Here is a 12,228-nt window from a genome sequence, read left to right as displayed (position 1 = left end):
AGGGTAACACACATTCACACAGCCAATTGACCTAACAGGCATGTCTTTGGACTGCAGGAGGAAGCCAGAGTACTCAGTAAGAACCCACACATGCATGGGGAGAACATGCAAACTCCATGCAGAAAGAACCCCAGCTGGGTATTGAACCCTGGACCTTCTTGCTGCAAGGCAACAGTGCTACCAACTGCACCACTGTGCAGCCTGCATAAGCAACAGAATAATTTAATAATTGTCAGCAAATCTGAACATTTGTGGATATGAGTCTTAAAGTGAAGTAAATGTTGACAAATAAGTGAAACATAAACTTAAAAAATACAATCACACATATCTCCTGTCAATCATTGATGTCGGTGAAAGGAGCACAGCTCTGAACGATGGACAAACATGCTTCGACCCTTGATCTGTGAAGGGAAAACTGCTACAACGTCTGAGTTTCTCTTTTTCCAAAGTAAGGTTAACTCTCAGTCAGATATATTAAGAAACTTGTTCATGCATTGAAGACTTACACAGTAAAACTGGACAGTTTCAAAACAACAAGTCTGATCTGCTAAAATGAATGTTTTGCATTTGACTGTAGCTGGTAAGCTTTGAGAATGAATTTTGAACTGATCACGGTATGTATTATAATCCTATGTTTAATCAAAATGATCAAATGTGATTACAGACATTTAAAAAAACAAAAAATGCGTTAAAATGAGATAAAAATGAGTGTCTCATCTATTTAGTCTAGTAGAAAGATTTAACATTAGTTTTGGGTTATTGGGTCGTGTGACCTAAAAGCTATTGAAAAAAAATCATAAATTTTGAAAATATTTATAATTTTGAAAAAATGTATAAACAATACAATATGCATTATCATCTATCCAGTCTAGTTGAATGATTTAACATTAGTTTTGCGACAGTGGGTCATGTGTCTGTCGGGAATTGTGTTCGACGAGTCGGACCAGGTTGCAGGGAGATACTTGGAAGCCATATGGTATGATTAAGATCCATTCTTTATTTTGAAGGCTTGATGAGCAGAGTTGACAGTGCAGACTTAATCGAGTCCGGAGAAACAAGTACAGATAGACAGAATGTACAAGACTTACTGGGAGCTGAACAGGAACAGAAACTAGACAGGCATACCAGGAGCATAGCAGGAAATGTGAAACTAAACAGAACATAAGATAACATACGTAGTAACTCTAGAAAGAACTAAATCTAAGGACATGGAAAAAACTAAAAAGTAAACAAGCACAAGAATACTGAGCGAGAAACTAAAACTAAATAAAACCAAAGAAGGGAAATAACCATAAGTAATAGACAATGAGAACTGTACTAATGATAATAAACCCGAGGGAGAAACAATTCTAAGGAATAAACATTAGTAAACAATAACCAAAGGGATCTACGGAGGAGGGAAGAAGGAACTATTAAAACTAAGGGGCAGAAGTGTAGACAAAACTAAAACACCAGGATAACAGAAGGAATAAATAAACATAACTATTAAACCAAAAGGAACAGAAACACCTAACTGAAAAGGTAAATCCCAAAATGGCAGATCCTGACAGTGTCCTGAAATCTGTTTAAAACAAACATGAATTTTAATGAAAGAAATTCAGAAAAAATAGAAAACGCATTAAAAACGTTTTTGTTTAGAGTGGCCTTTAACTGTGCTATCTAAACATTATTAGTTAAGTTTTCAGTCCAACTTTAATTTTCTTATTGATCATTTTATCATTAAGTTTTTTGTTTTAATTTTATTTTTTTATGATCATCTCTTTAATTATTCATTTTTTATTCTCTTTAATTATTAAATTACCTTGATGCCACTGCAGTGTACTTTACCCATTATGTTTCTTTTTCTTTGTTTCATGTTCAGCACTTTGAATTGTCTTGCTACTGAAACGTGCTGTAGAAATAAACTGGCCTTGCCTTGCCAGCATCGGTTCAAACTGGACGGGGACGCCGCTGAATCTGCGTCCAACCTAAAACTAACTTCACCGCGGTAATCCGGGCCTCTACTCCTGATAAACACTTCATTCTTTCTATTTCTGTGCTACTACGCGCACCTCGCATTTCCATATATGAGCATCCGGTCCGGTTCGCTGCTGTGACACCTGTCAGGAGAGGCGGGGCTAAGATAACCGAGAGCAGGAGCTCTGAAGGTGTGGTCCAGGTTGTTTTACAGCAACTGTAGTTTCACTGGAGACTTTACACAAGAGAGGACACTGACTGCAACAGGTGAGAGATGACCTCAGTTGTTCAAAGTTCAGTATTTAGTGCAGAAAACCCAGCCGAGCCAGATGTGTTGGTGGGTTCACCTTTAAATCATTTAAGTTACTGTGAGCAGCCTTTAATGAGAGATAAAAACATTTATTTCATTAATGCAACGACTGCTAGTAGGTTTAGTAGCTGTCTAGACAGGAAGCGTTTGCCCTTTTTATTTGCCTGTTTTGTGGATTGTCGCAGTTTAACCGTTCAAATGGCTGTTTGAAATACATTGATTTTACATATTAATTTTTACTTTTAAAAGAGCTGGATCACATAGGTTTGATTATATCTAGTCTAACAGGAAACCTTCTTACAGGTTGTTTTTATCAGCACCCAGTGGACCAAGCAGTCATGTCCTCCGGACCCAATGGGAGTCCTCCTCCATATGAAGAGGACAGTCAAACGTAAGTTTTAGGTTTTTTCTGTCAATACAAAACAAACCCTCATAAAACTGTTTAGGCTACATCAGTAAGAGAAACAAACTTTAATGCTGCAGTTTTTCTTTTTCTTTTTAAATCTTTGTGGGACTTGTTTTTTCCTCTGTTCTTTTTTGAGTTATGGTAAAATAAAATCTAAAAGTTGTAATATGGATTGTAACAGAAATTTGTTTATTCCTTTGCAGTAATGTACCACCTCAGCCAGCCTATTCTTACTACCCTGATGATGAGTTCCAGCACTTCTATCGCTGGGCGTCACCTCCAGGAATCCTTAAAATCATGGCCATCATTGGCATTGTGCTGTGTGTGGCCATCTTTGCCTGCGTTGCCTCAACACTGGCATACGACAGTCAGGGAGCCATGGCTGGCTTTGGAGGATCTTATGGAGGATCTTATGGAGGATCTTACGGAGGTTCCAGCTTCGGAGGCGGCGGGTATGGGGCTGGAAACAATTATGGATATGGTTCACTTGGTGGAAACTACAACGACCCACGTTCAGGAAAAGGGTTTATGATTGCAATGGCAGGCATGGTCTTCATCTTTTGCCTGATTGTCTTCATCATCATCGTGTCTCATCAGAGCCTGTCGCAGAGCAGGAGGTTCTACCTGGCGGTGTTGATCGTCTGTCCCATCCTGGGAATGCTGATGCTTATTGCCACCATAGTGTACTTGATGGCAGTAAACCCATCAGCCCAGTCCACAGGGTCTATTTACGGCAACCAGATTATGGCTTTGTGTGCTCCATACCAACAACCCCAATCTTTAGGAGTGTTTATGAACCAGTACCTTTACCACTACTGCGTGGTGGAGCCACAAGAGGTAAACTCTCATGAAGTGGGTGCTTTCTTGTACCTGCATGTGTGAAATAAAATTAAACTCTGTGGTTTATCCCTCCCTTCAGGCCATCGCTGTGGTGTTTGGCTTCCTGGTGACTGCAGCTTTGTTTATCATGCTTGTCTTCGCCCTCAAGACTCGAAGAAAGATCCAATACCATGGCAAAGACAACATCTTGTGGAAAAAAGTAAAAATTGTGGATGACCTTGCACCTCCTGAGGATGTAGAGGCTTGGGTGAGTGACAGAGTAATCTTTGCTTTGGCGGTAGCTAATCAGTCAATATATCATCCTGTGCTTTTTAGGAAAAGTTAAAATCTTCAATCTGGATGAATTAAGACATCAGCTACAATGCTGTGAAAAAGGATTTGCCATTTCTGGATCTATTCCACTACTGCAAGTTGTTTGGTTGCAAATACAGGAAGATTCGTTTTTGCTTGTAATGCAGAAAAGGGGAATATTTGTTTTCATCACAACACATTCATTATGACTCAGCACTAGACAAAGATTGAGAGGATTATGTTTCCATCTCATCTTAAGAATCAGTGCTGTGAAAAAGTATTGGCCCCCTTCCAGATTTTCTTTTGTCGCCCTTAAATATTTCAGTTAATGTAACTCATTATAATATCAGTCAAAGATAACCCGAGTAAAAGCAAAGTGCAGTTAACTGTTTTTGCTACCCGTGGCGGCAAGAACTACTACTAGGCAGTGAGTGTTTTATTTGTGGAGGAAGAATTTTTTTCGACTTTGTATGGGCCAGTCCAAAACGTTCATTTTATTGTATTTCTGTTTTTTTTTTGTTTTTTTTTGTGATTTAGAGGTGGACTAACTGGGGTTCTTGGGATATGTGTCCTTCTCCATAACTCAAGTGAACTTTAGGTCATGAAATGATGCCTGGTTATTCTGCTTCAGGATTTTCTGCTAGACAGCAGAATTTATGGTCAATTTAAGTCGTCAAACCACAGACCATCACACTAGTACCACCATGTTCCACCTTCCAAAATGTTCCACTATTGTCACTTTAGAACACAGAACATTCTTCCAAAAGTCTTGGATCATCAGGATGTTTTGTAAATGTTAGACAGGCCTTGTGTTGTTTTTGTTCAGGAGTGGTTTTGGTCAGTGAAACTCTCCCATGTAGGCCATTTTTGCAAACACTAAACCAAACCTTAACTAAAGAAAATGAAATGCTTTAGATGTTGTTCCTGGACCTTTTGTGACCTGCTGGATGAGTTGTCGATGTGCTCTTGCAATAATTGAGGTAGGTCAGCCACTCCTGGCAAGGTTTACCACTGTTCCATGTTTTTCCATTTATGGATAAGAGCTCTCACTGCAATTTTTTTGAAGTTCCAAACCCTAGAAAAAGCTTTGTAATCCTTTCCAGACTAGATAATGGTTCTCACTTCCCTCACCGACAGATGCCAGTGACTTTGTATTTTTATCTGGTCTTGAATATCTTTAGATCAGGGCATGATATGTGGCTTTTTAAGATCATTTATCCTACTTTATGTTGGAAGACTGGTTCTATTTAATTGATTGATTGAGTGATTCTACAGGTATGGCAGTAATCAGACATTGGTTTGGTTAGAGTAATTAACCAATAAAACTAGACGTATCACAAGTAACAAGCTGGGCAACGATTTCTGAATGAGGCCAAGTTTGTTTGGATAGCCCTTCTCTTAATTAATGAAATCATCAGCTGAAAACAGCAATCTATCATTGTCTGTTTATTAAAATGTACTTATTGATCTGAAACATGGATGTGACGAAAAACTCCCCAAAACAAACTTGATTGATGTAAAATACTTTTTTCACACCACTAAACATATCACAGATGGAAACACAAGACCCTCTCAATCTATTTCTTGTTCTGAGTCATCATGGACATGTGGTGATGGATAGATGGTTGTGTTGGAGCTACAAACAATGCTATTTTCCCTTTTCTGCTTTCCAATCACAAACCAGTCCACATCTTTTTTTCACTGCCAAACAATGAGCAGAAGTAAAATGGATAGGGAAATGGTCCGTCTTAGTAAGCTGGTTTTATTTAGATTTAGCATTTTGATCAGTTTACTCGGTTGATTGTAAGGCTTCATTCAAACCACATTATAATCTACTTCCCTTTTCTACCCTGCTGAATTTTGGACCTTTTACGTGTCTAAACCTTAACAGAAGCTAAGCTAAAACTGACGCTTGCTAGAAAGAATGCGCAAGCCATTCCTAAATACACGCCTCAGCAGCTAGTTAATACCTGCTCATCTGCTCTCAGAAGCTCAGCAGTGAAGGAAGTGAGGCCAAGGAAGTGGTTTGGCCAGTTTAGTGAGAAGTCTTTTGTTTATGAGTGGTGAAAAATGGGGTGGAGCTTAAAGTCCTTCCATCTACAGTTTCAAGGTGTGGCACACTGACTGATACAGTTTCAGTCTAGCACAAGTAATCAGCCGAGGGGCATTTTGAACATACAGTGCTACTGTGACTGTTTTTAACATTTTAAATATCAGTATTTACATTAGGCAATGACTCATGCTTTCTGACGATGCTTTTGAATTATAGAGCGACGAGTGTGTGAGTCATGTTTGCTTGGAATCATGATGACATTCAGCTCTGCCGATGTCCCAGCTTTTCAGCTCACTTTAGAGCAGTAAACAGGAAAAACCGGTCAGACTGCTACTCTGATCCACACAACACAACAGTTGGACCACAACAGCAACATCATTCTAAGAACCAAAGACATTTTCCTTACTGGTGCATGTGAGAACCTGCCTGAAAGTGCTTATGCAGGACTTCTGCAGACACCTCCTTGCTTGTGAGCTGTTGTTTTGCAGTGTGCAGCAGGGTGTAGTCCAGTTATGGCACACAGAGGACAAGTTCATGCAGCTGGGTACACCTATCACATAAAACAGGCATAGCTTTATAATTTGTTCCTAAATATACATTTACCTTGACACATGAATTGATGTGATTCATTCCAAATTCAGTTAATAATAAATTTCACTGCTTTTCCAGTTTATCATGTGTGGACAAAGCCTACAGGAAAGGTTGTTCTCTGGCTTACAAAACTTTGTACTTTGTTTTAAACATCATAAAATTGAATGGCCACTGTTTCAGTTGCTTTCTAAATAGCTCTGTCTCCTACAGCAAGAGGTGTCTGTAAATCCCAGGAAAGGTCACATGACACAGATAGACAGACAGGCAGATGCAACATCATTGTGAAGGTCAAAAACCATTTATCTTGATCCCTATTATTATTGTTATTATTATTAAGTAATTAAATGTATGAATAAATATATGTAATGATGCTAATCAAATTAATTATGATAATTATAACTAAATCTTCTTAAAAGCTTGCTAGATAGATAGAGACTGTTACTATAGATTTTGGTAAATGGTTTCGTTTTATCCAAAAGTGTCTGGCGAGAATTCGTGAAAACTGAGAACGCGTGAATAAACTTCCAAACTCACACTGATGATCAAAACTAAGAGGTTTAGGGTGCGCCCTGGTGGTATAGGGGTTAAGCGTGTGACCCATGTATAGATGCTACAGTCCTTGAAGCAGCTGTCCTGGGTTCCACTCCTGGACCCGGAGGCCTTTGCCGAATGTCTTCCCCCTCTCTCTTCCCCTATTTCCTGTCTGCCTACTTTTGGAAAAATTGAACAATAAAAGCCTCTAATACTGCAAACTAAGAGGTGTATTCACTTATCTTCATGTCTTTGTTTGAACCTTTCATGAAGGTGAACAATGTGTCTACTTCCCCTGAAGACGTTCCGATTGCAGACTACCCCGAGAAGCTGAGAGGCTCTAGGAGTTACCTGGATGACGAGAGCGACTACAACAAACCCCCCTTAAGCTACACCCCACAGTGAGTTTACTGACCAGTACAAAGTTGAATGTGCTGACATCAAAATCACACAAAAATCATCAATGGAAATTAAATTTATGAACCAATGGAGGCCTGGATTTGGAGTCACACACAAAATTAAAGTGGAAAAACACTACAGGCTGATCCAACTTTGATGTAATGTCCTTAAAACAAGTCAAAATGAGGCTCAGTATTGTGTGTGACCTCCACGTTCCTGTATGACCTCCCTACAACGCCTGGAGATGCTCCTGATGAGACGGCGGATGGTCTCCTGAGGGATCGCCACCCAGACATGGACTAAAGTATCCTCCAACTCCTGGACTGTCTGTGGTGCAACGTGACGTTGGTGGATGGAGCGAGACATGATGTCCCAGATGTACTCAATCGGATTCAGGTCTGGGGAACAGGCGGGCCAGTCCATAGCTTCAATGTCTTCATCTTGCAGGAACTGCTGACACACTCCAGCCACATGAGGTCTAGCATTGTCCTGCATTTGGAGGAACCCAGGGCCAACTGCACCAGCATATGGTCTCACAAGGGGTCTGAGGATCTCATCTCAGTACCTAATGGCAGTCAGGCTACCTCTGGCGAGCACATGGAGGGCCATGCGACCCTCCAAAGAAATGCCACCTCACACCATTACTGACCCACTGCCAAACTGGTCCTGCTGAAGGATGTTGCAGGCAGCAGATACTGTTTTCCCCACATCCGAGAGAGTTACGGTGTGGAGAAGCCTCAAAGAAGCGTACCACCCAGACTGTTGCATGCCCAGAGTGAAGCACGGGGGTGGATCAGTGATGGTTTGGGCTGCCATATCATGGCATTCCCTTGGCCCAATACTTGTGCTAGATGGACGCGTCACTGCCAAGGACTGCCGAACCATTCGTGAGGACCATGTGCATCCAATGGTTCAAACATTGTATCCTGAAGGCGGTGCCGTGTATCAGGATGACAATGCACCAATACACACATCAAGACTGGTGAAAGATTGGTTTGATGAACATGAAAGTGAAGTTGAACATCTCCCATGGCCTGCACAGTCACCAGATCTAAATATTATTGAGCCACTTTGGGGTGTTTTGGAGGAGCGAGTCAGGAAACGTTTTCCTCCACCAGTATCACGTAGTGACCTGGCCACTATCCTGCAAGAAGAATGGCTTAAAATCCCTCTGACCACTGTGCAGGACTTGTATATGTCATTCCCAAGACGAATTGACGCTGTATTGGCCGCAAAAGGAGGTCCTACACCATACTAATAAATTATTGTGTATCTAAACATTTTTGGAACAAAGGTTTTAGTATAAAATCAGTGCATGTGTTGTATAATGTGTATGTGTCAGTGGTCACAGTATGTGTTTGTGGAGTTGATGCTTCACAAAAGTTGCATCAATGAAAGAGGAGCTGTGAATATGGACATCTGAAGCTCATGAGATCAAAACTAACCGAGACATGAGTCATGTTATCATTCAGTAGTGAAACTATGTGAAATGCTTCTGTGGCTGGTCCTTTGTTTATTCCTGTACATAATAAAATCAGTTTGAAATATAGTTGAACAGTTTTAAATCTTTTGTCTAACAGATCTGTTGTTGAGAATCTGCCCTTGCAGAATGGGGCTCCTTACAGCAGTAGCTCAGAGGCGGCAAGCTCATCAGGCCAGCCCAAGAAGAAGCGGGCAGGACGACCTCGCCGTTCTGATGGACGGGATGACACTGACTACAACTCCTCTGGGGACGAGCTGGACGACGATGACTTTGACAGGTACTAAGAAAACCAGAACACATCAGCCAAACACTAAAAAGCAAGCTGAGATCCTGATGTAAACTTCTCTCAAATGTTACATTTGAATTGTCAATTGTCATCCCCCTTTTTGCTTTTTTTTTGTCAATATTTACTCCCACAGTGAGTTTCCCCCAATAGCAAATGAAGATCAGCGCAACAAATACAAGCAGGAATTTGACCGTGACCACCTAGAGTACAAAGACCTGCAGGCGGAGCTGGATGGCATCAACAAGGACCTGTCAAATCTGGACTCAGAGCTGCATGAGCTGCAGGAGGGAAGCCCACAGTACCTGGTGAGAACTTCCAAAACAGAGCCGTATTTTACCTGCTGTTCATTTAGTTTTCCCTATATTTACATTAAACACAGACGACTTTGGGCAACATCGGGTAAAAAAGTACTATTTATTTTAGGATTTAACACTTATTTTTATTGACTGGTTTTATGTCCTAGATTTTATCGATGATTAAGTGCATTTATTTTTTTATTTAATTTAGGAATGTAGTAATGGTGGAGGTATGAATGCTGTATTTTATTATATTGTTGCCAGTGCAATGACAATCAATCTCGTTTTCTGCTCTAAACCCCAACTTAGATTGAATCTCCTATGTAACTTTTTTTTTTTGCTTATTACTTTTGCCTAAAAAGGAGGAGTCCCTGGATCAGGATGTTAAGGAGCAGATTGTTAAGTAGGGGGACTAGCTAGTAAATATGGGATATTTTAAGGAAAATAATACAAACCTACATTATTTATTATCTTCAGGATCTCTTGAGACTAAATAAAAAAAAAGACAGTGAATGCTGATATATAGAGGACAGAAACAAATGCAACGTGCTTTCATGTTTCTATAAAAATCTAATAATAAAACCTTCAAGATGAAGTTGCATGACACATTTGTGTTAAAGATTCAACTCTGGTGACCAAATTACATGTTAAAATGTGTCTTTGCTTCTCAACAGGATGCTCTGGATGAGTACAACAAGATAAGGAATGTTAAAAAAGTAGGTGTCATCATTAAGGCTATTAAACAATGTAGTATTCAGCTTCCAGATAGCATCGACACCACAGGACAAATGCATTTAATTTGTCTGCAACAGTGCATTGTATGCAGGAGATTTTGATGTTATTCTAGCTTCTGCAACAGGGTTTCCCTGCATAAATTTCCATTAAGAATACTCCATTTTGTTTTAAATTGAAACATGAAGATAAACTAATAACGTTTATTCATACTCTACAGAGGATGAAGAATAAGAAATATCAGGCTGTTTAAAAAATAGCAGTCAGTAATTTCACTGTATATCTTAAAGAATGCTTAAAGATTTAGCTTTCCTCTGAATCACTAAACCAGTAATTAGTTGTATAACCACTGTTTCTGAGAGCTGCCAGTCTGTTCTATGACCAACTGTAACCTCTTGAGCTTATGTTACACTTGCAGGATCCTTTTGTCTATAGCTTTGCTTTACATAGTTTTCTTCTAATTGTTACAGTACTCACAATGAAGTGTAGACCTTCTTTGGTCACGCTGGAGCTGATCATCAAAAGTCTTTGCCATTAACTGTTCTTTGATTCATTAAAATTGCAGTTTTCTCTTTTCTTCCATCATTTTCTGGTTTTGATTTCCATTTTTCCAAGTATGTGAGATCATTTTAACAGAGTTATCCATCATTTTCTGCCTACTCTAGATGTTTCCCCTCTCCAGTCAACTTTTCAATCAAACTGTGCTGTTCATCTGAACAAACGACCTCTTTTACTCAGTATACCAAGTTGACATATTCTGAAAGTGAATGTGATTTGATTGTACTCTTTCTGTCTTGTTCTCTGCTCATACGAAGCTTCTTTTGTCCATTCAGTCTGCAGATTATCAGGCGAAGAGGCACAAGTGTAAATATCTGAAGCACAAACTCAACCACATCAAGAAGATGGTCAGTGATTATGACCGCAAGGCCTGAATGAGTCTGTGGAGTAATAATCCTGTCCAGCTCTGCACAGAAAGGACTTCTGTAAATCAGGGTTGGCACTTTTGGCAGTGCAGTCTTCTCCAAAGGATAAAGCTTACAATGAACACACGAAAGTTGTGACAGAATTGTTGTATTTTAGCACCACAGAAACATTTTTCTTGTATTATGCTGTTTGTATTGTTTAGTATCACGCATATTTAAAGTCTAGTGGTAGAGTTTTGCAACTCTAACAGAAATTTTAAGCTTTAGTTGATTTTCCCTCACCAAATCCATTTTAGCTGATTTATTTTTAATTTGATATTTTACTGTACAATGACTATGTAAATATGTGGAAACGGGTTGTGGTTTGTAAGGGTTTTCAAGTTGTCATACACTGTGCTAGCTTTTTGCAATGATCTGTGATGCATGTTTATTTTAATAAAACATTTTATTGAACACTTTTCAAACTAAGCAACACACATTTTAAACACTTGCAGTTAGCAACAGAATTTTACAAACATATTTGTAGTTTTGTAAACGCTCGTAAGGATTTTTAAGACTTTTACAGCAGCATCCACACATTTTATAGCACTAGTATTAAAATGTAGTTTAAATTCTTAACTTGTTCCCTCCTGGTAGTAATAACCTATCTGTTATAGCCACAAAGGGGCATAACTACTTCCCATTTTCACAGTGTCATTAATGGTTCTGTAACTGACGTCTTTTGTAACTTGATGGCAGTTATTAAATACAGTCTTGAAATCACTATGAGTTCTCTGCAAAGTTTCTATGGGGTGCTGTTTGTAAAATTACACAGTCAAAAACTGACCCCAGTATTTTGAGTTATTAAGCCTGTCATAAGAGGAAGAAAATGTGGTTTCATTTTTTTAAAGTCATATTTTCACCATGTCATTCATACATTTATAATGTCACAGTTCCAAACTAAATATTTAATTAGCAATTTAAATATTAATTTACAAACTAAATATTTATTTTGGAGCTAAATATTTAGCTCGCTGACAAAATATTTAACAACAAACTTAATATTTAATTAGCAAGCTAAATATTTAGTTAGTGAGCTTAATATTTAGCTCCAAGCTAAATTTTTGGTTGGAAACTTAATATTTAGCTCCA

The 12,228-nt window shown here is 39.0% G+C and overlaps 1 protein-coding gene across 2 annotated transcripts; it reads left to right on the top strand.

Annotated features, from left to right (window-relative positions):
• The first annotated feature begins 2,105 nt into the window (after positions 1 to 2,105).
• On the top strand, positions 2,106 to 11,859 carry oclna (occludin a). Of its 2 annotated transcripts, none has more exons than XM_047372201.1 (9): positions 2,106 to 2,223; positions 2,570 to 2,657; positions 2,876 to 3,509; positions 3,592 to 3,759; positions 7,252 to 7,379; positions 8,958 to 9,137; positions 9,280 to 9,451; positions 10,117 to 10,158; positions 11,008 to 11,859. In XM_047372201.1, exons 2-9 carry the CDS (start codon positions 2,605 to 2,607, stop codon positions 11,104 to 11,106), a joined length of 1,476 nt encoding a protein of 491 aa, XP_047228157.1. In that variant the 5' UTR covers positions 2,106 to 2,223; positions 2,570 to 2,604; the 3' UTR covers positions 11,107 to 11,859. The 2 variants fall into 2 exon arrangements, with proteins under 2 accessions (XP_047228157.1, XP_047228158.1); XM_047372202.1 differs by lacking the exon at positions 2,106 to 2,223 and adding an exon at positions 2,250 to 2,293.
• Positions 11,860 to 12,228: the final 369 nt, after the last annotated feature.

This window comes from Girardinichthys multiradiatus, chromosome 8, assembly GCF_021462225.1.
Source record: "Girardinichthys multiradiatus isolate DD_20200921_A chromosome 8, DD_fGirMul_XY1, whole genome shotgun sequence".
NCBI lineage: Eukaryota > Metazoa > Chordata > Actinopteri > Cyprinodontiformes > Goodeidae > Girardinichthys > Girardinichthys multiradiatus.
Note: the sequence above shows the minus strand (reverse complement) of the source record. Positions and strands in the feature narration are given on the sequence as shown.